Below are 23,214 nucleotides of genomic sequence, written 5' to 3'. Positions count from 1 at the left end.
GTTGAGATCATCGCATATCCCTCTACATCTGCCAGAAAACTGTGCAAAATGCAAAAGAGGACCCCAAACGACGAAGTACAATCCAAGATTCCAAAGAACCAAGGTCCGAAACCACGCCGCTGTTTGTCGGGAGAAAAATTAAGCCTCACTCATGGGCATGAAGGTGCGTAACTCATCAACCAAGTTGGATTATGTAGCTTCTTTGAAAAATTCAAAGAAAGACGTGTCCTATAGAAATGATCCTACTGCAGAGGGTGTTAGCCATCTAAACGTTTTGCGTATAATAATAAACCATATAAGGGGGTTGCTTACTGAAGTACGTCGTGAAGAAAAAAAAAAAAAGCCCTTCAGGGGCGGGCGACCTTGTCCTTATATAGCCGTCCGCCAATTCAGGGGCCGAACAAGAGCCCTAGGCAAATTTTTTTCTCATTTAGGGCTTGCGCGCGGCAAAATGAAGGTAGGGCACAACCCTGACATTTGAGGCATAAGCAGTCACAGCCAGGCAGCGGCAGCGACGGTTTGACAAAAACCGCCGGCGGTTGATGGCTGGGAAGCGGTGGCATCGAACAAGCGCGGCCGGCGTCGAAACCATCAACATTGAACAATCCAGCAACGTGAACTGCGACTCTTTGCATCTTCATACCACCCAACTCGAAAAATGACGGAATCTCACAGACGTATGCATATCATGAATAGTTTTGATGGTTGTGTTTGCATGGTTTAGTTGGCTAACAGGGTTGTTGCAGTGTATGTCAAGGGCAAGCACCTCGCTCACCAGCGGGGAAAGAGAAACTCCCACCCCGGTGTTTCCTTGATCCAGATTGGTATGTGCATGACAATGTGTTGAAGTATTAAGTATGAACGGTTTAAACTAATTGGAATCAACAGAGGGTGTTGCCACTCCACAGGACGCTCAGTTCTACTTCGGCAAGCGTGTTGCCTACGTTTACAGAGCCAAGAAGGAGATCAAGGGTTCCAAGATTAGAGTCATCTGGGGGTTCGTATTCACTTGTATATATGTTTTTCATTTGCTAACTGGTTTTTTTTTTCGTTTACAGAAAGATTACCCGTGCTCATGGCAACTCCGGTGCTGTTCGCGCCAAGTTCCGTTCCAACCTCCCACCAAAGACCTTTGGTGCCTCCGTCAGAATCATGCTCTACCCATCAAACATCTAAATTCATTTTCTTTTCTTTTTTATAGTTTCATAGTCTTATGTCGGCAGTTGGTACGATTAAGGCATTTGTGAAAAAGAATCCAATGCGCATGCTAATCCAACATGCACATGTGGGTTTTTTTGTACAGTGCTGCGGGTATGGATGGACATGGGTGAGATTAAAAAATTGAAATTGAATGTATGTAATATATTACAAAATAATGCAAGTAAAAAAATTTGAAATTTCTGGTTCTTTTTTAATTCCAAACTGTTGCTATGGTATATATATATTTGATGAGATGGTTATTATATTTAATCAATCAGATTATGTACACGTTAAACATTGTAACCTCATAAATGCACCGATACAACACGCATGCTACACAAAACTAATTCCCTGTTATCGAATGAACCCCGTTGCTCGTCATATGATCCCACTCTAATTCCACATTCGTGTTGCTGTCAACTTCCTTTTTTTTTAAAAAAAAATTCAAGCGTACTTAATACTAGGCTGGGTCTCGACAACTGTCTTGTTGAATTCGTACATCTTGCTGATCGTGGTCTGTCTTTGCAAAAGTTCCAATTGCGCCTTGCCATCGAGCACTAATTGTTCAATCACGGCAAGATCTTTTTCAGCTCGATGAGCTTGAAATCCGTCACGAACTCTTCTGAGGGCATATTCACGAAAATTATATGAACCAAAATTCTTTGACATTCGAAGAAGTGATCTGTAAAGCGGCACGACAGCCTGAGTTGATTGTGATGACATTTTTTTTTTTTTTGTGTCTTTGCGATGTCCTTGCTGCGTTTTTGTGTGAAGATAAAAATGTGACCGAAACTCGACCAGGTTGACTGGCTATATAAGATTCAAGATATTGAAGCAAGTGTTTTTTTGTCTACAGTAGCTCTAATATATATATATGTGTGCATATGGCGACACGAATTGCAACTTGCCTTTATGTCCGATCGTTCCAAAGGAGATAAGATTACTATAAGTATTATGTAATTGTACTCGTACATAGTTAACTAACTTTCTGGCTTAGGGTATGCCGCAGGCATCATACAATGTTGGAAACGTGGGGGGATATAAGATGAGTGGATTTTGGATTGAAGTTGAAGCCAGAAAAGAATTTTTATTTGGTCGCATGTTCTGATGCCGAATAGAGTGGTTCTGATATATGATACTCCGTGTGGTGGTTATGTGATAGGAGGTTTTGCAATATGCAGAGCATGACTGCTTTGAGCTTAAACCAAGTCGGAATATATTCAAACTAGTGTTGTCGTGAGATTCGCTTGCTCCATAATGTCCTGGCAGAAGAAATTTTAAGTTGATTGATACAGCGAAATTGGTCATGGTTTTGTACGACAATCAAATCGTCGATTGTGTTGTCTGAGAATTTCCGAAATAAGCATTTTGATATTTAGATTATTACGTGTGTGAAATTGTTGCGAGAAAGCATACATGTTCAAATGGATAAGATGATTGCAGATGGATTAATCGAAAGCATTGGGGGAGATAAAATTTGCTCTTCTGTCGTAATGAACACGAAGTGCATATGCTTGACATAACGGATTGTTGATACTATTTCTGGTTAAGATGTCATATCTATTTTCTTTCAGTAATTCAGACCCCTTCCCGTAAAAATTTTTCCTTTCTTTTGCTATCTTTGAAGTGCGCAAGATGGTATATCCTGTTTTTTTTTTATATTCAACAACTATTCAACATGTTTGCCTATTCACTCCTGTCCTCCAGTCAATTCTTCCTTCTTCAGTTCGAGTTCGTTTTTCAGTTTGCTGACAACGTCCAAAAATCTGGTTCGTAATATCGGATTCGTAGCATTTGCGGCGTCGCGTTCCTTGCTGGCAATCATGCTCTCCAACTCGACAATCTCTTCCTTGAGCAACTCTTCATGATGCCGAGCTTCAGCTTGCTCGTCATCGTCTTCGTCGACCTTGTTTCGTTTCCGGGTTTCGCCATCTTCGTTATCATCTTCATCTTCATCCTCATCTTCGTCTTCGTCTTCATCTGATTCGTTGCCAAACAAGGACTCGATCTCGTCCCCGTCCGCAACCGATCCTTCCTCATCTTCACCCTCGGCTTGGCCGTAAGCTCCCAGCATGTTATATGGAACGTCAACCTCACTTGGCGTCGCACTATCTTCGCGCGTGCGAGTTTGACCTGGTTGACCGTCATCGCCGTCATGTAGTTGCTGTCCTTCTTCATCTAGCTCGCCGCGACCGCCTTCATTTGCCTCATCACCTTCGGCTTCTTCGTCTTCGTAGTCTTCAAAATCTTTATCTGCTTCCTCGCTAATTGTTTGATCTTTTTCTGCAGTTCGAATCTTTGATCGCGGTATGACTAATTTTGGCAACAGCGGCATCTTAATCTTGGGACCTTCGTTGTTAACCTAACCAAAAAAATTAAGATTAGAACCATTAAAAAAAAAAAAAAAAGATGACGCCAAACTAAACTTGCCTTGAAGGTTATTTTTCTAAACCGCTCTGACCGCGCAAGCTTCATGGGCGGCGTGATTCCGTGTGGGTATGGCAATTCTTCCTTCCTGTTGCCCTTGTTTTCTGGCTTGCGTAACTCTTCATCTGGCAAGATCTTGCTTTTAAACCCCAAAACTTGATCTTCTAATTTTATTTCATCCAAAACTATCAACATCTGACAAATATCCGAAACCTTGTAAATGTTTTTGCGATCGAGCGTCTTTTGGGTTTCAATCACTGCCGGGAGGTCAACCAATACTGCATAAAACATCTTGTCCCGAATACCAACCATCGCATGCCGTGAATCCTTAAATTTGATCCACACTTGTCCTAATTGTGATCCCTGGTTCGCCACCGCGTCTCGCAAGATTTCGAGATATGGTTCCCGCACTTGCTGTTCTTCAACCGAAAATCTATCCATTTCAAATCGGAAAATTAATCCCTCCTCAATTAACGGATCGTCTTCACGATCTGGTGCTTCGGAATCATATCCCTGGCCGGGCTGCCTGACAGGTTTGACCCGGATCCGGGGCAAGCCATGCCGTGACGGTCCCGGAATCGGTGGTTTGATTGAAATCCGGGGCATTGATGATGTGCCGGCATTGCCAATGCTAGGTGATGCTGCTGTTGCTGCTGCTGTTAAAGTGGCGGTTGCAGTGGGCGCATTGGGCGCATTGGGCGCATTGGTTTTTGACCTTTTGGGTTGTTTGACCTTGATCTTGAACGATGGCGTTGACGGTGCTGCTGCAGGCGGTGCTGCAGGCGTTGATGATGTTGACGCTGTTCCAGACGTCGCATCTTTTTCCTTCTTGGGAAGCTTCAGTCTGATCATTATGCAAGGCCAGAGAGTTCTGGGCGAGCAAATTATTCAGTCAAATTTTATAATTGGCTTATTCGTGTTGTTCCAAGCTCTCTAGTTGTTTGCTGCTCGACCTAAACAAAAATGAACCGGGCATTTATAAACATTAACCCCGAATTGGGTATTCTGTATACAATTAGACGATCTCTTTTGTTGATGGCTTTTTGTTTTTTGTTTAGTTTTTGTAGTAAATGAAATGGTCGTTTGTCGTGTTCACGTGAAACGTATTTTGCTGTTTAAATTAAATTGAGTGCGCATTTAATCAACAATAGTCAACCCAATATATCAACTCATGTCAATGGAACCAATAAGTCACGGACAAGCATCGACATCATCTCACATCAACAAGTTAATTACAACCATTTTGAAATAAATCATATGATTGCTGACAACACAATTCGCCGATCTTGACAAAGGCATTCGGTTCAAAAAGACTTGCTCGTGCTTTACAAATCATTCACTCATTTGGGCAGCTCGAACAACGCACGAATCACTTAACCTACTTTCGTTGAGCCCTTTTATAGTTACACATACATATATATATACATGCTTGAAATTTCTGAAATGAGCTCAGATTTATTTTTTTCGTTGCTTAGAATAAGCACGGCTCAGGTATTGAGGTTATCCGGCATCGACAAATGCGCACCGTCCGTGCTGGACACGGTGGCAGACCTTACCGTCAGGTACCTGGGAGCAATAACCACGCGGGCCCTGGAAAATGCAAACTTGTGCGGTCGCGAAGAACTCGTGATTGGAGACGTCAGAATAGCGATCGAGTCGCTTGGCGGATTACGACCAAGCAGGATATTGGATGAACATGAATATCATGCCAACGACGACGACGATGACAATGTCGAAGACGAAGGCTTGCAACAGTTTTTAGAATGGTGCGGTACGGTTAATAATGATTTTGCAAAGATAAACGGGGGTGAAAATTTGGTAGAAGGTATGTTTTAAATCAATTTGAATCTTTTTTTTTTAATATCTTTTTTTTTTTTTTTTTTTGAAAAAAAAGTCTTTCGAGTTGTTACTTGAATTCAAAATGCTAATGATTATCTTTTTGGTTTGTTTCTGGTACAAACATAGGATTGAAAAAAAGGCAAATACGGAATACACAAGAGGACAGGTTTCATGGCACCGTGCTAGACATCAAGTCATCACAAGATCTTGACCACAACAACAATAACAATAACAACAACAACAACAATACTAGTAATAATAATAATAATACGAACGGATTAAAAAAAATTGAGATTGAAGGTGGTCCAGGTCCGAAATTTGAACCCGGTTTCGGTCGAAACCAAGGTCCGATAAATGGCGGCGGTCGTAAAACGACAATCACCAGATGAGTAACGATTCTGATAATATAACAAATTTTTTTTTTTTAAAAAAAAATCATTAATGTGGTTATTTTACATTCAAACTGGACTTGTATAATAGTAAAATATATTTTTTTATGTATATTTTTTTTTTTTTTTAAAAAAAAAACCTTGCGCAATGCTACATTTCTTTTAACTGAATTGCGAAAGATCACGAACAGTAAAATATAACAATATTTGCATACACAATACAATATCTTTTTTCAAAAAAAAAAAAAAAAATCCAAGTCAAGCACGTTGATAAATAATAAAAATTATGTTATAGAGTACAAGAAATAATTATCATACACATACTTTGCCGAAACCATTAGAACAATACAATCCTTTTTTTTTTTGAAGAAAAAAAAAAAAATTAAAAAAAAAAAAAAGAAAATTTCCCAGGCAATAAGCAGATTAAAAATACCAAAAAAATAACAAAACAAAACAAAACAAAAAAAATACCAACACGGAAAGATGTGTAAATATTACATGAATAATTTCCCCCAATTAATTAATGCTTTCCCGACCATATAAATATTACAGTTTTTTTAGAAAAAAAGAAGGAAAAAAAAATAATTCAAGATTAATGTGTAGTTGCAGTTAAAGAAGTGGTACTTAGTACTTGGTTCTGCATGCTTTCGAAAATGTCTTCTGGAATCGCACTAAATTCATCATGATTTTCAATTAATGCGTTGACAGCTTCAATTGCCAAAAAATAACTATCACCAGCTATGCCACCAACAGGTTGAGATTGCGATAACGGCTCTTCCTGGTCAGATGTGACAGGCACGATCCGCGTGGGCGAAGCAGGATTTTCAATGTAATCATGACCATTATCAGGAGAGTATAAAATATTTGGAGTAATGACGGTGGAAAGATTGTGAATATCCATCTTGGAACCTGATTCTTCATCCACATGAGAAAATGAGGCAACCCATTTCAAGAAATTAAATATTATTTCCATAGAATCTCGGTTTGATCGTGGCAACAAGCAACATGACAGATGCATTACTCTTTTCCGAATTTCATCATTCGGAATCTTTTGAGAAATTACCCACACACGATACAATCTAAACGTGAGTAACGGATCTGGAAGTTCACGAAGAAATTTCTTTAACAATGCAGCAAGCTGAACTGGTGATTCGGCATCAAAATTAATACCTAATCCTGCTCCGCCTTGTGTTACGGATTTGTCAATTAGTTCTGAAAGTGCCTTGAGCTTTCGAATGTTTCCATTCTTTCGGAAAACTCCTTCAACAGACATGTCTAGTCCAAAGCGTTAGAAAAAATGGTACATCACCAACCAAAAAAAAAAAAAAAGACTAACCTTTTCGTCTCATTGCAGAAATGCAATCGTCTAAGAATGCAGGTACTTTTAGCCTGCCAGCACTGACTCCTAATGTGGATTCCGTCCCGCTACGCTCAACAAGCACGTCAAGGGCAACATTAAAAACTCCTGGCAAACTCTGAGCAGAGTTATTACCACCTTTGCGTTTTGAAGAAGTGGTTGCATTATTGCCAGACCCACCAGTAGTCTTCGAAAAAGCCTTGCCAAATTTTTCCCAAAAGCTAGATTTAATATTGCCAGTACCATTTGATGGATTTGCCTCGGATTCAGATAAAATTTCTAAAAGTTCGTTGGCCGAGAAGTAATCACGTAAAAGCGGTTGCAACTCAACAGCGGCAAGATGACGAACAAGAAAATAATCAGCGGATTCCAGCTCCGAAAAGAATTTTTTCCCAATGCCGGTACTCATGGCCACCGAATGTGCTAACGACGCGGCAGATTTCTTCCTATCAGACGCGGTTGCGTTTCCGTCAACCGATTGACGAACCGAACTTTCACTAGCGTTAATCTGATGACTAGCCGTCGGAGTAGAAACTAATTTTGGCACAGGGCCGCTACCGAGTGCCAAAGAAGACTGTCTCTGATGACGGAAAGCATTAGGCCTTTGTTCCCGTGCTTGTTCGGCAGCTACAATTCGTGGAATATCATCTAATGTGAGATATTTTTCTCCAAACAATATATCAGTTCTGCTGACAGATGGCGGACTTGATGTGTATGATTCTTGATGATCAAATTTAGTAGGCGTCGTAAACGCACGTCGCAAATTTTCTGGGCTTGGCGGATTTTTATCAGACATGGAACCCAGTCTCTTGCCCATGCTGTTGTGAGATGCCTGACGAGGAGACGAAATATTTTTCTTATCAGCAAATTTGCCAGAGATTGACAATGATGGTGACAACGATCCTTCAGCCTTTTGAGAACTATGCAGATCAGTCTTTGCCCGCCGGGCTTGCTTTCCAGTAGCATCCGATATGGCCCTCTTGAATCGAGATGACCGAAGCCGTCGAATGTCGGTAAGCGTGTTGACGTAACCTTCCACTAATTCAATTTTATCGGTGGACGCTGCCCTATGCAATCCATCTTGGTTCGCATGATCATCATCTGTAATACGCCTGTAAACTCTCTGAAGAGCGACCTTTAAAAGAAACGAATATTGACTAAGCCTCGACACTGCAACAAATCCAGGTTGAGCATCGCCATCGTCATGATCATTATTGAGAACGCAGTCTGGGCACATGATTAACCTTTGTACCTCACTAAATTTAGCATGTTCAATCGCTTGACAAAGTGACCTCGAGCATTGACCACATTTAAAACATTCATCGACAAGATGGTACCTGCGATCTCGCTTGTCATCTAAATTTTTGTTCACGTATCTGACACATTTTTCTTCCACGCCGCGTTTACATGCCACGCATTGATCAGTAATGCCTGGTATCAGTGTGGAACGAGAGAGTGCGGGTGGGGAATTATGAGATGAAAGGTAGTCTAAAAAGTTGTTTACCGCATTCTTCACCGGTGACTGTTTGTCCACGCTGAGTGCGGTGTCAAGACCAAATTGGATCAACAGTTTGAGATAATGAGCTATTGAAGTGACAAGATCGAGAAGATCCTTGGTCAAGCTTGACTCAGAATTAAAACCACCGGGAACGGTAGTCAAAAAGTTAACTATGGTCTTGCATAGTGTTTTGGGTAATTTGCCGACTGATTTTGTAAACTTTCGGTAATTTTGCCGAAGAGTATCGATTGCCGAAAACAAAACCTGAACTCGATAAATCAATCTGCCGGCTGCCAATACGGCATCAGTGGTGGCGCCGTTGGAAGCATACTGCAACATGTCCGAAATACAAGCAGCAGACACTTCTTCAAACCCACTTAACACGGTCCATATTCTATATACTTGATTTTCGACTGCCTGCTGTTGTTGTTTTAAATCTTGCCGGCTTAAGTCACTTTCATCTTTCCAAATACGTGATTCCGCATCATGATTCGATAATGTGAGAATTTCGTCAGTAATCTTGACGTTCCAAAATTTGTGAATCATGTAACATTCAGGGTGCCAGTGTTCATGTCTGCCATTTCTAAGATTTTCGATAAACTGTTTTAATATCGCCCGATGACATCCTTCACATCGTTCTGCAAACAAGGTTGAAAAATGGTAGTGACAATAAACAGCGCCGTCGCGTTCATAGTAGTTATCATTGGCACCAAAAACACGGGGACATATCGAGCAGGTAAAATGTTCAAGATGGTATTTGTGACCAACCGCCATAACGTAGTCACCACGCAGTGCTTCGTCGCAAACATGACACAACAGAGACTTTCGCCTGAAAAAATCTCGTTCGCATAGGGGTATTGGTTTGCTAGAATGAGTGGATTCGTCTAAAACTTCAAAAGGAAAAAACCTGTTTAACACAGACTTGCCACAATCCTAAACCAGTAATGTTAGATCACAACCGCGAATATTATATTATAGATCCGTAACACGTCAATGCAATTCTTGGTCGCGCCTTATGATGCATCGCGGTGACCCGCAAACAACGGGCAACATTATCAGCGCGACAATTATTAAACAATCAAGAAGTTGAACATTGTACAATAGCCCAAAAAAAAAAAAAAAAAAAAAAAGTGAAGTGATTGCACTCAATCAAAGCAAAACGAAAAGTGTATAAGGAAGATGAAGAAGATAGCAACTCACAGAACAAACAAAACAATCACGATGGAAATTTAAATTCATGGCCCTGATAGTCGGACTCTCGAGCTGCTTATGACAGTGAGCACAGAGAGCCTGCACAGGTGTTGTTTCGAGACCTTGGTCGGATAAATGCTTGGCCGTGTTATTGTCGTTTTCCGGCGGGGAGGAACCAGGTGAAGCCACTGCTGGCGCCTCCGCACGTCTGGAGAGCAGCATAATTTTGTTGTTGTTGGTACTGTTTTTTTTTTTCCTAGTTGTCAAGACGACGTCCGGAACCGTGACATGGATCGATGGAGAGTCGGGAAAAACCAAATAACAATTCAGGAACAAAAAGTAGAACAGACAGCGCGGTCCCAAAAAACCGACCCAGGGGGAGTCGACGTTCAAACAAGTATAGTCAATAACAATTACAATTGACTAGTACGGGGCCTAATTTAACTTAAAACCAATTTAACAATAAGTAAATAACACAGCGAGCGGCGCAAGCGAGAAAACGGTCCCGCCGCTGTCAGCATTCACCGGGATCTGACTAATCAACAAACATATGCTTTTTATTTACTGTACAAGCCATTCATCCAAATATATACATTCTTCCGCATTTACCGGTCCTCCTTCCCTGCACAGGTCAAAAACTGGACAATGGCCACATGGCGTCTCCGTGAAGAAATCCCAGATCGTCGTCATGTCGCCTTCGTCTGCGCCTGCGCCGCCACCGCCAATATCCGGTGTCGCTCCCGGAACTGATCGATACGACATTCCATTATCGCCAGTTTCGATCTTGCCCTCGTACACCAAAACATCCAGCAGTGACTTTATATCAGACTGCGCCAGATCAACGGTCGTGATGCCAGACGTCTGCACAAACTCGTGAATCTGGTTGATACCCGGATACTGCGAGTAATTAGCCGGAAACACAAGCTGGTCATATATCACTTCATGCTTTGGTTTCGCGATTGCCTTGGTCGACTTTCGTTTGGGCTTTGCATGAGTCGGCGCAGCCAATGGTTTGTCATCCTCAGTCGGCATGGACTCTGAAGCAATAAACCGAAATATGATGGACAGCAAACTCCCAATGAACTCAGTGTCAAGTTCTGAATCCGTAAACCATGGTCCTCCAGTCACATCTACCGATGGTTGTAACGATGCCAGCATGTAAATCTTTCTCGTTGGGTATTTTACCGATTTGATATTTTTAATGTATCGTTTGCCTTCCAAACTTTTTAAACATCTTTGTACAACAGTTTGATGCAGGTTTGTCTTTGATTTAATCGTCTTTGTCCATATACCTTCTGTTCCTGAAGCTTCAATATATGAATACACCATTGCCTCATCCTTGGTCATCGATTGTACCCTGTCGAGTCGTTAGCAGACCGTCTTCTTCAAATTTTATATTTTAAATCATAAATCGTTTTCACATACTTTTCCGCATCTGCCTTATCTATCGCTTGGTAACAAAGCTCATCTCCTTGCCGCACCATTTTCAATAATCCCATATTCATGTTTTCTTGTATCAACTCCATGAGTTTCATGAGATCAGCAATCCCAACCATTTCAGAAAGCTCGCCTTGCGAGTATATATACCCTGCATCATGCAGATTCATCATTTTATTGTACATCTTCTGAGCAGGTTTTGACATGTTGTCAAGCATCATGGCTGACCCTGACGGTGATGCTAAAGAGCCAGGAGGTGATAAAGGCATGCTTGAATAAGGTGTGGTTGCGCTCGGTTCGCGCTTCGGAGCTCTTGTTGGTGGCATTATTCAAAGGTCATATAGGTACCGTCATCTGTGATTAATTTATTTTGCAGATCAGTTGAATGTTGACTCGAGAAATCACGGTTGAACGTTGAAGTTTTTTTTTTAAATATGGGGAGAAATGGGAGGTAACAATTCACAGTAACAAAATAGTTATTGGATTACACAATCGCTTATGTCATTGCAGGCGTGTATACATCTTAACTTTTCGGCAAAAATTAAATTTTGATATTTCTCTTGATTGAGGGCCTAAATAATAAATGAGCTTGTAAATCCTTTTCAGATTTATGTTTTGCATATAATTTTGTTGCTCTCTTCGAAATAAATTTGATTGAAGTTTTGTTCTTGCGCGCTCGCTTTTAATGCATTGAAATATCCTTATTCCACGAGATCGCACGCAACAAGCCTACGTTACTTGATACGCAAACCTAGGGATCAACATTGAGTTTAAAGTGCGCAGGTTAGCTTGCCTAAAATTGACAAAAGAAATAGCAAGTGGAAAGAAAATTTTATGGCAAGATTAATTAATAGATGAGACATAACTCTCCTTCAACGCATGGACCAGATTTTTGAACATATGGCGTCGTGTTATATATATATACGATGGATGCAATACTAGTCAATGCTCAGTCAACGGTTTAGGTGTAAATTTAATAGTTTAAAGAAGACGGATAAAAGGAGATGAATTATTAACAATATTGAAAAGGCATCTTTGGCCAATATTCGAAAATTAGTTCAATTTTAATGTTTTATTTTTTAACCCCTCTGAAAGTGCTTCAATTCAAAATTCAAAATTTTTGCTTATGCTTTGTAAATTAATGTGTCTTTTAGGAGCCAGCTTGCACTGCCTTTTACGTTTTGCTATACTGCATTAATTCTTTACTTCACTCAAATTTAATAATTAATATAGTTAAGTGATTTTCTTTTTTTAATACGTAATCGCACAATTTGATGCTTGGTGCTGTAATGTAATATCTAATTTGAATTCGGACTGGGCGTGTGTTTTCCTTATTTCTTTGATACGCGGTCCTCGCCAACTTCTCGAAACTAATTTATATACCACCAAGTGTACAAAAATTAAACACAAAAAGAAAATAAAAAATGAATCTCAAAAATATCACTCTTCTCATGACAATAACTACCAGCTTAGCAGGTGCATACCCTGTCAATTTCTTTAAACGGGATAATCAACATCATCTTTCACCAGGTTCATGTGCACTTCCGATCCAAAAAATCGCACGCCGGCAAAACGATTTTCTGGTCCATGGAGGATTCCTTGGAGATTATATTTTATTGACCCGCTCAAATGATCAACCTGAAGATTTTTTTCATAAAGCTTATTACATCCCATGCGAGCAAGTTCTGTACGAGATCGAACGTTACAAGTCTACCCATGCAAAGTCAGGTGCGGGCAATCTCGACGATATCGAAAAAGAGGTTGAAAAAATTCAAGAATTAATCCGTCGCGAACAGGAGTCATGGATTAAAGATGCAAAAGTTCTTGATGCTGACCTTTTGCAAATTCGGTCTGAAACCAAAGATTCCGTACCAATTCTCGCAGATGCTGATGGAGAAGCTAAACGTGGAGGTGTCATATTTCCAAAATGCAAACACACAGGAAATATCGAACCTGGTTGTGTGATTATCAAAAATGACTGACATTAACACCGTTATAAATCATAAATTTTTGCATGTTCTTCAGTGCTTCTGATAATATAATTATTTTTCATACATTTTCACTAGGTTCACGTCCTTCCATTGCAGCCAAGCACGACTCTCTAATCTTGTCAATGCCCTTGACTAATTTTAACTTGTCAAGCACGATGCTCAAGTTTTGCCATGCTGCATTAGCTTTATCATCTTCGCCCTTGCTTTTCAATTCACGTAACCAGTACGGACTCCGCACGATAGTATCTAAAAGTTCCTTCTTATCATCTGCAGATAACGTGCTCACGGAATCACCTACAGCATTCTGCCGTCTGCGTTCTGACAATGTAGCAATCAATGTAGTTGAAACTTCTGCGATATGAGCCACGGCAGGTTCTAGCGCTTCAGTGGTCGGCTTCAAAGGGTCCATGTTTCCTCTCATTGATTGAATGGTTTCCGTAGCTGAGATCAGTTTACTATAGTTGTCATACACCAACGCTTTGCCCTCGCCGTCTAACGTGCGAATCTCGTGCAGCAACTTGTTCTCCTTCTCTAGTACTGCCTTGGGTCCATGTTGTCGAACAAATTTATCAACCCAATCATCAACTTGAAAATTCGGTCGATCGATTTCAGATGGCGGAACTCCTGCCGTGTAGCGATCATGATTGAGCGCATAAAACTCATGCAGCGCAGTCCGCCGAGCAGCCGCGTTGCTTCTGGTCGAGCTTCGTGATGATGTCGCGTCTACCGACACTCGTGGCGAAGACAAGTTAAAAGTTGAAGAAGATACAGGTAACCTTGACATGTGAGAGCTAAACTTTGCGATGAAAATATATTAATATGTATCAATGGACGGAATTATTTCTTCCAGTAATGTGTTGGGTCGTACGTCCTCAATTGAGTTTAATGTAACATTTTACCCGGCCTACCGGGCGTCGCCTCATTAGATCACAGGAAATCAAAGTTGTCGGCTTGGCTTCAGAGACACTTGTTGTTGGAGCAAAAAAGATGTAAAAAAGAAACCCAATTTTATCATTAAAACTAACCCAATGAGATTTGGATAATTGAATTGGGTCAATCTGCAAAATTTTTAATTGTTAATAATGACATTAGTACGACCAAGTTTGCAACAAGCTTGCAATGAATGATGCATTTCTGAGCAATAAATAAACAAAGAGTTAACAATCGCTAAAATTTTTTTTTTCAATATTGCTCTCGTTTATTCTTTTTTCCTTCATCCTTCTAATTATTAAGTTTATATCTAAAACATGGACTAAATGTTGAGTCATTGTAAGCTGGCCGGTTTTTCTTATTGAGCTTATCGAATACCGTACGTAGGCTTATTTGCTATGTTATACACAACACAAGCGCACATGTTCTCCAAAGTACGCCTGCGAGAGATGTCAAACACCAGCTAATAATTAAAAAACGACAAGTATAATTTACATTAGACTATGAAAATTGGTTAAAACAATTAAAAAATTTACAATATAATAAGAACGCCGTAAAAAATAATGCAGTTTTTGTTTCTCTAATAGTCGTCATTATCGTCATTACCGTATCCAGCATCGTCCTCTTCATCTGACAGATCCCTCCTGGAAGTCTGGGATGTCTTTGTAGATTTTGTTGGGTTAAGTTGTTGAAATTCAACCGTGTTTTCATCGACTTCAAAGTCAGGATCTTCAAACGCGTTCTGGAAGCGGTTATCGATAAGACCGGCATCAGTTTGCCTCTCATCAGGTTCGTTTTCAAAATCTTGTTGCCCGTCATTAGCTTCACCACTAGCCTCGGCCGCTTTTCTTGCCTTGTACCGCGCCTCTCGTTCAGCCTTTTTCGCTTTCTTTTCCGTAGCTTTTGCCAACTTGTCAGCCAAAGATTTGTTAACCTTGACACCCAATTTCGATGACGTCCTGATGCGTGATTCGCGTTCCTTGTCAATTTTCTTTCTAATCTCCCGTTCCCTGTGCTCTTGATAGGCAAACGGATTGCTAATAAGCCTGGCCTGTTCGTACAATCTTATATCAATAAAGAAACCATGCATATAACTTCTGACCACGTTCGTGCCGAGTAAATGTCCGAGGCCAAGAGCAGCAAGTTCCTTGCGGGTAACAAATTTGTAATTATCATAAACAGTAGTAACCGGTGCTTCTTCGAGTTCTTCAGTAACGTTTTCAAGAAACGTTGCCCAGCTAGGCGCAGGTCCAAGAGAAGGAATAAAGTATGTGTGCATCGGCATTCCTTCGTTTGCCAGAAAAAACAAACCAGTTCCGGGCACGTGTGTCACGTCATTAATATCTACTGACGGTTCAATGGCCGTGTACGGCTTTCCATCTTGCGCGTCCCAAATCTTGGCAATTCGTTTGTCGGCTGAAAGCAACTTTGGCCCATTTTCACTCTCATTACTCAATGCGTCAAGCCAAATAAGATTATTGATCGGAAGACCATAACCTTGCTCTTTCTTTAATAACGGCTGCGAGCTTCGCAAATCGTAAAGATGGACTTGGCCCGCACTGGTACCAACAGCGAGTGACAATCCGTCATCATTAAACTTAAGTGAAGTGATGCCGCCGCCAACCTCATAGTTCGAAATAACGGAACCGCCAATTTCCATTTGGATCAGCTTAGATCTGCTTCGAGGGTCCCAAAACTGTACTGTGTTGTTTTCCAAGCCGACACCGATCAAACCATGAGCCGAATTCACGTCAATGCAATTTGCACCAGTAATGTCGTCACCGAGATCATACGGACTCATGAATCGGCCTTGATCGATATTCAACCGATAGACTTCATTTCCGGAGCCTGCTACATATAAATCACAATTATCTGGCCTGTATGCCAACGCACGGCCGAATTTGGGCACTCTGCTCCGTGCGTGAATGCCGCCTTGCGAGTGAAACTCGATTGACCGATCGTTTTGAAGATGCACTGACTTAGTCCAATCGTCGGACAATATAATAAAATCAACATTCTCTGTATCCGTGTGCCTGGCAAACTTAAGTGAAAGCTCAGCAAAATCGTATACATGAATCTGAGGCTTGTATGTTCCGGTAGCCATGGCATATTGACCATCTGGAGAGACCTTAATTTTATTTGATGCCTCTGAAAATTCAAAGTCTTGAATTAATTCTATTCGAGAACTATATTCTAATTCTGTAGTTAGTGATGAGCTCCACTTGTGTTCGTAATTTACATACCAGCATCATTTCTCAGGTCTCGTCGTCGTTTGCGAGCCACCCAGTCGGGTAGTGACCTAGACGTATTAGTACCAGAGATCTGGTACACTGTATTATTCGTGGTAGATGTCGATTTTAGAACCATAATGCTAATCCAAAAAATATGAATAGCTTTTTGCTACAGATCTTTGGTAGTCGAAGAACATCCACCAATAAGAACAAAATTTTTTGTCCCAATTTAATAACTCCCAAAAGGGCAAACCTAAAAAATTCCCACAGTTAACTGGGTTTGGTGATTTTTTTTTTCCGCATACATATACACAATTGGTACGAAAAGCTGCAAATACATGCGACATATATCAAGACTAGTTCAAGGACTAATTTTAAGCATAATATTTATTGCTGTATAGAGATATCTATATGTTTTACTGTATCATTATGTCGTAGTCTCGCAGACTTCGTGAGCCCACATAATTATATAATACTAACCTAATACAACATTTCAGGGTAACTTGGCCTCGTCCCGAACCTTAAATGTTACGTTATATAAATAGAGCTCGCGGTCGCCTCCCGCTGAGAAAGCTTTCCTCTTTTTTGGTCGAGGTTGTTAAGTTACTTTATATTTCTTGTTTATTTGGTTTGTATTGTGTGCTAGTTGTACGTGGTGTGTTAATGTTGGTATATTTTGATTGTTGTTCAAATTATATTTCATATCCACACTATCGTGTAGTCTGCAACTGTTCACAATACGCTATTGCTTGTCAAGCTTTCACTGAACCCTAAGCCTGGTCGTAACATCCGACATTGAATTGTTGCTGCAGAACCGAAACCGATAAATTCTAACTTAAATAATGTTGATATTTATCATATTAATAAAATAGTATGTATATGAGAGCAATGCCCAATGGACTGTTTAGAACTGCTGAAGTAAAGCCGACCGATTATCCACACTTAATAGCCATGCTATTTGAACTTGGAACGTCGCTCTACTAAGGCTGATCAAAGTCACAAATTTTCCCCGGTGCAACTTTTGGACCAAGATGCTCTTTTGGGTTACCTAGCGTTGTTGAGTGCGAGACCTACGTGAATCTATCAAGGATCACAGGTCGTTCAACAGGAATATAAATCTTTTCTCGAGCATAATCAGTCAAATTCCCTCAATACACACATCATTTGCATGCGTTCCTTTAACATTTTTTCTGTGATGTTCCCACCATCCTTGGCCGCGTATACCGCTATACCCATAATTCCAACCCACTCGAGACCCGAAAGCCATGCACCACATACCTTGAAGCGGATTTCACCAAAGCGAGTGGAAGCCGTACAGGCTGTCATCCCAAATACAGAACGACTGTGTGGAGAAGTGGTTACCACTTTGCACGTCCCTCAGAACCGGAATATGAATCGAGAAGAAAACCGTCGGAGCTTAAACAAGGCTGAAAAGGTTTCGATTGATGAGAACGTTGAACGGTTAACAGAGGAAAACTAGCTTGGACGGAAAGGGACGAAGTAATTCAAAATGTTGGCAGGTGAAAGTATAGCATCTCTCAACGTGATACGCGGTCGGCGCACGAGCTAAGGGTGGACAATACAGTTGCTCAAGAGAGAGAATTACTAGCATTGTATCATGCCTTAGTTTTAGTCACAATTATAACGAATATGGCGGCTCGATTGGCGGCCACAATATTGCATACAATCCTACAAAAATATATTTCGTTGATCGGAAACGTTAGTATGCCTTACGACTGCGCAGTGACCGACATCGTCCTGAATATGTAATACCCTATAAAGGATAAAGTATAAAGTCAATGAATGAATATATTCAAATTCAAACCGCAAACACGATTACATTGTGATTCGACGGGGAAACACGGTAACGGAAAACTTGTCAAAGGTCCTTTGGCAGACAAAAATGACTTTTTTTTTTAGCTCAAGACGGATCCAGCCTTGCGGTCCAACTTGGCGATCCACCAGGCTTAGTTATTAGTATTCATCAATAGCTCAATGCCGTGCAAAACATACGAGAACTCTGAACGAATCCCAAGTCTGCTTGAAAATGAATTACCTACAAAAAGGATTTAAGATTTCATGAATCAAGAAGAATAGCGGGGGGTTAAGAGCAAGCCCAGAATCCCATTATAAAGAAGCCACCAGCGATATGAGATAGAACATTTATACAATTATAAAGTTATAATCTTGTTTACTTACACATGATTAACGATTTATGTTACATGAATGTCACTGTAACTGCGGGCAGTAATTGGGAAATTGGTATCTATATATGCATCACACCTATCCTCATTCACCTTGATCTGCAGAACTAAACGAAAAGTTGTCGTTCCCCAATTCATCAACTCTCTAACAATGCATAGGATATAGTTATCAGCCATCCCAAATTTACCATAAGCACCAACATATTACATCTAATTAAATTCATTAGCAAAACGATTCTTGCAAAAAAACAATTAAAAAAAAAACTGATGCGCATTGTGAAAAATTCAGACTAGCTGTCAAGCCAAAAATGTAGTCATAGTGCAAGACCCGAAGGTCCCGTTCTAGTATTAGAGATGCCAGATAAACATATTTGAAAGGGGATCATCATTATCCACAGTCGATACGCATCATCGAAGACTTGCTTACCATTTAAAAAGTCACAGTTCCAATGACTGATGCAATTCTCGCCAGCATTCTCGGTGAACGCTCGTATTGAATTCAAATTGCAGGCTTCATGATCTGTTGAACTGCTTCAGGTTGATGAATATTAAGTAGTTCCAGCATCGTTGACGACCGCGCCGCGCTGCAGTTATGCCGGCCTTGCTTAATGCCGCGTGACTGCGTTTCTGCGCAAAACTGCCAGCGTTAAACCCTAGCTATAGGCAATTCTCTATACTAAACCCTAAGTGGTTGCGAAAAACACCCAAACGCAACCCCGTCGCGGACTTTCTCACATCGACGACGACGACGAAGCAGCGCAAGTTCAACATCATCAACACTCCGTAGACACAACACTACATCTAATACATATTTCAAAATGGGTCGCATGCACAGCAAGGTTAGTGGTTTGCAAGTTTGATGAAGGGATTTCAATTTGTTTACGGTTCCTTTTTATTTGGGGTTTAATTGTTCGTCAATCGTCATCTAACCGTTCTTCAATTTACAGGGCAAAGGTATCTCGTCATCGGCGACTCCTTACTCCCGTCACGCTCCGGCTTGGTTCAAGCTTACTCCCGATGCCGTTGTTGACTTGATCATCAAAAACGCTCGCAAGGGTCTTTCTCCTTCTCAGATTGGTGTTGTTCTGCGAGACTCCCACGGAGTGGCCCAGATTAAGGTCGTCACCGGTAACAAGATTCTCAGAATCCTCAAGTCAAATGGTATGTTTTGATTTCTCATACGGTGTTCATATTTAAGCTTGGATAGCATTGGTGTGATTAACATGAATCATGTGCAGGTCTTGCTCCTGAGATTCCTGAGGACCTTTACCACTTGATCAAGAAGGCTGTTTCCGTTCGCAAGCATCTTGAGCGCAACCGCAAGGACAAGGACTCAAAATTCAGACTTATTCTTATTGAGAGCAGAATTCACAGACTTGCCAGATACTACAAAACCGTCGGTGTCCTGCCCCCTGTCTGGAAATAGTATGTTTTTGTCATCCGATTTACACAGTCATTCGTATGTTTTACTAACATTTCTCTTTTTTTTTTAGCGAATCTTCCACCGCTTCCGCTCTTGTTGCATAAATTATGGGTTACTGTTGGATGAGATTTGTACAAAAGTATATAGCAAAAGAGATTTGAATTTTAATATGCTACGGTTTTGTTATCCATAGTTAATCATTCTGTAATGCCAACACTTTTTATGATTTTTTGCAAAACTTATAGTATTTTTAATCCATATATTGAATATTAAAAACTTGGCAATGTGTATAATTACGGTTTTCTTCGAAAAATATGCTAAAGTATATAAGTGATGTATACTTCAGTTAAATTTCACGAAATTTCATCATACAAGTAGTCAGTATGAATTGGAGCAACGTATCAAATTGATGTGTTATAAATATATGTTGTTTAGTAGAGTAATGCAGATTTTTTGCAATGCGAACTCAGTATACCCGTCAATCTCATCATACGAAACAGTCCTTTCCAAAAATTGCTGAGTCGTTCATTTACGAGCATTCCCAAATTGTTACGTTAATAACCAACGTTATTTAAACACTGATTATGTAAAAGACAATAGATTTTTGTAGAATTTGTGAACATTAGATGTCATAGTCATCTTCTCGGCAGAAGCCAAGCACTCTATTAATTATCGTCTTCAACAACGTTTACTGAATCCTGCCGGTTTGCTTCCACCGCTGATTCAGTCGACGTGATTATCTCATTCTCTAATCGAATGTCAGTATCTTCTGCTAGCGGCGTAGTCGGAGTACTGGAGGACGGGGTGCCGCCGCCTTGTAAGGCTAGGCAAGCGTCCACAGCTTCCCCTATTTGGCCATGCTTTTCAACAACAACGTCATCAATCAGGTCGACATCAAGTTTGGGAAACATTTGGTGCAAAGTTTCGACAACTTGTTTGTGCTCTTTTCTTTCAAGACGCCTTGCCTGCCTTTGCACTGCAAGATCTTCCTTGGAAACTTGACGAGCTGTCGCGGCATCATGTACCGGCGTAGACACCGGTGAAGGCAAAGCTGATGATATAACCCTGCGTGAAGTCGTCGGAACTTGAACTCCAGCTGCAGATTGTGCTCGGCTAACTAAACTACGCGTACGGCGAACCATATTGGAGGCTGCTGTCGCTGCCGGGTGCGCATTTGATGAGCCGTCTTCGTCGTCAGTGTCGTCTGAGTCAAATAATTTGGAAATCTGTTTGAAAGGTGCAGCAAACGTAGCAGATAAAGCCTGAACATGAGACGCGACTGTTGTTGGTGAAAGAGATCGCGCAGGTGGTGTAGATGTGATTGACGATGTGGCATGCCTCGGTTCTGGAATTTGCGAGAGCTCCGAAGAAATTATGGGCCTTACTTTCTCTTGGATCATAGCAACCGACTCTTCAACCCTCTTTTCAAATTCTTCACCGGTAATGTTAAGAGAATTGCGATCTAATGTTTCAATAAAACTGATGGCACCTTGAAGAGAAGAAAGATAGTAACCAGCCTCTCCATTAAGCTTATCAGAACTTCGAAACCGCATGATATATTGAACATTGGAAATAAGATGCTTTGGTTGCGCTTTTAAGACGACGTAGATAAGAATCGGCAAAAATTTATCAGCAGATTCCTCGGTCTTTGTTTGCCTGAGAAGGCCAAAGATAACTTTGCAGGAATTTAGGATGCAAATAACTTTATCTCTTGGAGCACGGTAGTTGTTGATCTTGAGCAATTCATCTTCAGCCAAAAGTACAAATCGTTCACCAGAATCGATAATATTTGTGTCTAGATCCAAATGTTCGCCTTTAATCCATGACCATATCTGCATTTTTTGATCAAGCACGTTATCTCGAAGCAAATCTTCTTCATGACTAAAAGTTCTTCTACTTCGAGGAATTTCTGGAGAGAACGTCTGAGCGTATAGCCTGTTCATTATTAACTTTTCCATTCCTTCAACAGCATTTGATATTTCTGTATCTGGCAGATTGTTAAATGGGGGGTAAAGACCAATGCGAGGTGAAATAAAATTTTGAAAATCTTGAACAATCTTAACTTGCTCCCGAACTGTCCATGAACGCTTTCCAAACTCATGCAAGAAAGATTTTAAATAACGAGCGAGCGGATCCGCACCCTTATGACGCAATTGTTCCAAAAATCTCTGAAAATCAAATGGAAGCTCGGCAGGTTGTTCCTCTGGTTTTGGTAGGTCAGCTTGACCGGATGAGCGTGGATGTGTCTGACGTTCGGTTGTTTCATGGCTGGGGTTTTGTTGCGACGCCAGCTCAGACGACGCGGCTGCATGCGAAGATGATTGAACAGCTGCGCGATTGGATGCATTAAAAGACTTGTATTTGGCCGAGGGACTGACCGGCCTAGATGATATGAACGATAGTGACGTGCTGGTCGAGCTGCTCGATGCGGTTCGTGAAATTGACGGTGACTGTTGTTCAGACGGAGAATGCAATGATAAGGGATCAAACTGTTCCAAAATAGAACGCAATTCATTTCCAACTTTTCCAATTACCGGTTTGGGTGCAGGCAGAGGTGCCGGTCCGGGAGAGTTGCCATCGCGAGGTGACGGCACTAGCGGCACCATTTCTGATATGTGAGACCGGCGGGCTTGAGAATTTGTTTCGGTTCTAGTAATTGCATAAGTAAATCATTTATTTGAAAAAAAACCAATTCCAAACTCACAAATCATTCTTTTCAGTAGAAGGCTCCGGCGATGTCACATAGGACCCAAAGTTGTTGTCGTCGTCCTTCGCCTTGTCTTGTACGGCCCCGAGAGCCGACATAATGACAAAAAGCGGAAGAACACGTCACCGCCAAAATAATAAAAGTATATATATATATATATATATATATATATATGTATGTATATAGCGATAGTTAATAGACGGATAAATGCAGTTTGGACCAGTTGTTTTTATTGTTGTTGGACACACATGCAATACAACAATTTCGTCACGATAGCGCAGTATTGAATGCATTTTTTAAGTTGAGCCGCGCTCCAGTGATTATGTAATTTATGACTAGCCATTTTTTTTTCAAATTAAACGGTCAAGTATAAACAACTACAACAGTACA

General features: G+C 40.8%; 12 protein-coding genes across 12 annotated transcripts; 5 read left to right on the top strand and 7 right to left on the bottom strand.

Moving 5' to 3' along the window:
• Positions 1-567: 567 nt before the first annotated feature.
• On the top strand, positions 568-1,415 carry V1514DRAFT_292526 (60S ribosomal protein eL33). Its single transcript, XM_066925348.1, has 4 exons — positions 568-677; positions 747-824; positions 889-997; positions 1,059-1,415. Exons 1-4 carry the CDS (start codon positions 659-661, stop codon positions 1,174-1,176), a joined length of 324 nt encoding a protein of 107 aa, XP_066783993.1. The 5' UTR covers positions 568-658; the 3' UTR covers positions 1,177-1,415.
• A 29-nt stretch (positions 1,416-1,444) lies between these two features.
• Positions 1,445-2,098, bottom strand: V1514DRAFT_329199 (complex 1 protein-domain-containing protein). The gene has a single exon (XM_066927304.1). It carries the CDS (start codon positions 1,921-1,923, stop codon positions 1,645-1,647), a length of 279 nt encoding a protein of 92 aa, XP_066783992.1. The 5' UTR covers positions 1,924-2,098; the 3' UTR covers positions 1,445-1,644.
• Positions 2,099-2,699: 601 nt separating this feature from the next.
• On the bottom strand, positions 2,700-4,751 carry V1514DRAFT_37352 (TAFII55 protein conserved region-domain-containing protein). The gene is made up of 2 exons (XM_066929995.1): positions 3,631-4,751; positions 2,700-3,562 (listed from the first exon to the last, which is right to left on the bottom strand). Exons 1-2 carry the CDS (start codon positions 4,477-4,479, stop codon positions 2,891-2,893), a joined length of 1,521 nt encoding a protein of 506 aa, XP_066783991.1. The 5' UTR covers positions 4,480-4,751; the 3' UTR covers positions 2,700-2,890.
• A 319-nt stretch (positions 4,752-5,070) lies between these two features.
• V1514DRAFT_319428 (uncharacterized protein) lies at positions 5,071-5,855 on the top strand (the record flags this gene model as incomplete). Its single annotated transcript, XM_066925937.1, has 2 exons — positions 5,071-5,452; positions 5,593-5,855. 2 exons carry the CDS (start codon positions 5,071-5,073, stop codon positions 5,853-5,855), a joined length of 645 nt encoding a protein of 214 aa, XP_066783990.1.
• Positions 5,856-6,099: 244 nt separating this feature from the next.
• Positions 6,100-10,319, bottom strand: V1514DRAFT_329194 (uncharacterized protein). The gene is made up of 3 exons (XM_066927303.1): positions 9,911-10,319; positions 7,192-9,643; positions 6,100-7,130 (listed from the first exon to the last, which is right to left on the bottom strand). The coding sequence occupies exons 1-3, from the start codon at positions 10,121-10,123 to the stop codon at positions 6,448-6,450; spliced, it is 3,348 nt and encodes a 1,115-aa protein (XP_066783989.1). The 5' UTR covers positions 10,124-10,319; the 3' UTR covers positions 6,100-6,447.
• A 143-nt stretch (positions 10,320-10,462) lies between these two features.
• Positions 10,463-11,556, bottom strand: V1514DRAFT_279404 (RNA polymerase Rpc34; the record flags this gene model as incomplete). The annotated part of the gene is made up of 2 exons (XM_066925011.1): positions 10,463-11,258; positions 11,327-11,556. 2 exons carry the CDS (start codon positions 11,554-11,556, stop codon positions 10,463-10,465), a joined length of 1,026 nt encoding a protein of 341 aa, XP_066783988.1.
• A 1,206-nt stretch (positions 11,557-12,762) lies between these two features.
• On the top strand, positions 12,763-13,320 carry V1514DRAFT_342202 (uncharacterized protein; the record flags this gene model as incomplete). The annotated part of the gene is made up of 1 exon (XM_066929090.1): positions 12,763-13,320. One exon carries the CDS (start codon positions 12,763-12,765, stop codon positions 13,318-13,320), a length of 558 nt encoding a protein of 185 aa, XP_066783987.1.
• A 33-nt stretch (positions 13,321-13,353) lies between these two features.
• Positions 13,354-14,272, bottom strand: V1514DRAFT_37294 (Vps51/Vps67-domain-containing protein). Its single transcript, XM_066929994.1, has one exon. The coding sequence runs from the start codon at positions 14,111-14,113 to the stop codon at positions 13,388-13,390; it is 726 nt and encodes a 241-aa protein (XP_066783986.1). The 5' UTR covers positions 14,114-14,272; the 3' UTR covers positions 13,354-13,387.
• Positions 14,273-14,600: 328 nt separating this feature from the next.
• V1514DRAFT_292507 (WD40-repeat-containing domain protein) lies at positions 14,601-16,680 on the bottom strand. The gene is made up of 2 exons (XM_066925347.1): positions 16,503-16,680; positions 14,601-16,452 (listed from the first exon to the last, which is right to left on the bottom strand). The coding sequence occupies exons 1-2, from the start codon at positions 16,624-16,626 to the stop codon at positions 14,840-14,842; spliced, it is 1,737 nt and encodes a 578-aa protein (XP_066783985.1). The 5' UTR covers positions 16,627-16,680; the 3' UTR covers positions 14,601-14,839.
• A 781-nt stretch (positions 16,681-17,461) lies between these two features.
• On the top strand, positions 17,462-18,337 carry V1514DRAFT_37185 (uncharacterized protein). Its single transcript, XM_066929993.1, has one exon. The coding sequence runs from the start codon at positions 17,659-17,661 to the stop codon at positions 17,968-17,970; it is 312 nt and encodes a 103-aa protein (XP_066783984.1). The 5' UTR covers positions 17,462-17,658; the 3' UTR covers positions 17,971-18,337.
• Positions 18,338-19,349: 1,012 nt separating this feature from the next.
• V1514DRAFT_329183 (40S ribosomal protein uS15) lies at positions 19,350-20,372 on the top strand. Its single transcript, XM_066927302.1, has 4 exons — positions 19,350-19,533; positions 19,642-19,855; positions 19,933-20,119; positions 20,188-20,372. Exons 1-4 carry the CDS (start codon positions 19,513-19,515, stop codon positions 20,219-20,221), a joined length of 456 nt encoding a protein of 151 aa, XP_066783983.1. The 5' UTR covers positions 19,350-19,512; the 3' UTR covers positions 20,222-20,372.
• Positions 20,373-23,009, bottom strand: V1514DRAFT_329182 (uncharacterized protein). Its single transcript, XM_066927301.1, has 2 exons — positions 22,822-23,009; positions 20,373-22,766 (listed from the first exon to the last, which is right to left on the bottom strand). The coding sequence occupies exons 1-2, from the start codon at positions 22,920-22,922 to the stop codon at positions 20,783-20,785; spliced, it is 2,085 nt and encodes a 694-aa protein (XP_066783982.1). The 5' UTR covers positions 22,923-23,009; the 3' UTR covers positions 20,373-20,782.
• Positions 23,010-23,214: the final 205 nt, after the last annotated feature.

Source organism: Lipomyces japonicus, assembly GCF_038497905.1.
Source record: "Lipomyces japonicus strain CBS 7319 unplaced genomic scaffold V1514scaffold_14, whole genome shotgun sequence".
Classification (NCBI taxonomy): Eukaryota; Fungi; Ascomycota; class Lipomycetes; order Lipomycetales; family Lipomycetaceae; genus Lipomyces; species Lipomyces japonicus.
The sequence above is the reverse complement of the archived record's forward strand: the minus strand, read 5'-3'. Positions and strand labels throughout refer to the sequence as shown.

Bases quoted from the DNA above. Each gene is read 5' to 3' on its own strand.
- V1514DRAFT_292526 (XM_066925348.1), top strand. The intron at 825-888 runs GTATGTGCATGA...TGGAATCAACAG, and splicing joins TGTTTCCTTGATCCAGATTG to AGGGTGTTGCCACTCCACAG. The intron at 998-1,058 runs GTTCGTATTCAC...TTTCGTTTACAG, and splicing joins AAGATTAGAGTCATCTGGGG to AAAGATTACCCGTGCTCATG.
- V1514DRAFT_329199 (XM_066927304.1), bottom strand. From the start codon at position 1,923: ATGTCATCACAATCAACTCAGGCTGTCGTGCCGCTTTACAGATCACTT.
- V1514DRAFT_37352 (XM_066929995.1), bottom strand. From the start codon at position 4,479: ATGATCAGACTGAAGCTTCCCAAGAAGGAAAAAGATGCGACGTCTGGA. The intron at 3,563-3,630 runs GCAAGTTTAGTT...TTTTTTGGTTAG, and splicing joins TTAGAAAAATAACCTTCAAG to GTTAACAACGAAGGTCCCAA.
- V1514DRAFT_329194 (XM_066927303.1), bottom strand. From the start codon at position 10,123: ATGCTGCTCTCCAGACGTGCGGAGGCGCCAGCAGTGGCTTCACCTGGT. The intron at 9,644-9,910 runs GTGAGTTGCTAT...TTACTGGTTTAG, and splicing joins GTGATTGTTTTGTTTGTTCT to GATTGTGGCAAGTCTGTGTT. The intron at 7,131-7,191 runs GTTAGTCTTTTT...GCTTTGGACTAG, and splicing joins TTCTGCAATGAGACGAAAAG to ACATGTCTGTTGAAGGAGTT.
- V1514DRAFT_37294 (XM_066929994.1), bottom strand. From the start codon at position 14,113: ATGTCAAGGTTACCTGTATCTTCTTCAACTTTTAACTTGTCTTCGCCA.
- V1514DRAFT_292507 (XM_066925347.1), bottom strand. From the start codon at position 16,626: ATGGTTCTAAAATCGACATCTACCACGAATAATACAGTGTACCAGATC. The intron at 16,453-16,502 runs GTATGTAAATTA...CTACAGAATTAG, and splicing joins AGACCTGAGAAATGATGCTG to AATATAGTTCTCGAATAGAA.
- V1514DRAFT_37185 (XM_066929993.1), top strand. From the start codon at position 17,659: ATGCGTTCCTTTAACATTTTTTCTGTGATGTTCCCACCATCCTTGGCC.
- V1514DRAFT_329183 (XM_066927302.1), top strand. From the start codon at position 19,513: ATGGGTCGCATGCACAGCAAG. The intron at 19,856-19,932 runs GTATGTTTTGAT...AATCATGTGCAG, and splicing joins CAGAATCCTCAAGTCAAATG to GTCTTGCTCCTGAGATTCCT. The intron at 20,120-20,187 runs GTATGTTTTTGT...TTTTTTTTTTAG, and splicing joins CTGCCCCCTGTCTGGAAATA to CGAATCTTCCACCGCTTCCG.
- V1514DRAFT_329182 (XM_066927301.1), bottom strand. From the start codon at position 22,922: ATGTCGGCTCTCGGGGCCGTACAAGACAAGGCGAAGGACGACGACAAC. The intron at 22,767-22,821 runs GTGAGTTTGGAA...TGCAATTACTAG, and splicing joins TCTACTGAAAAGAATGATTT to AACCGAAACAAATTCTCAAG.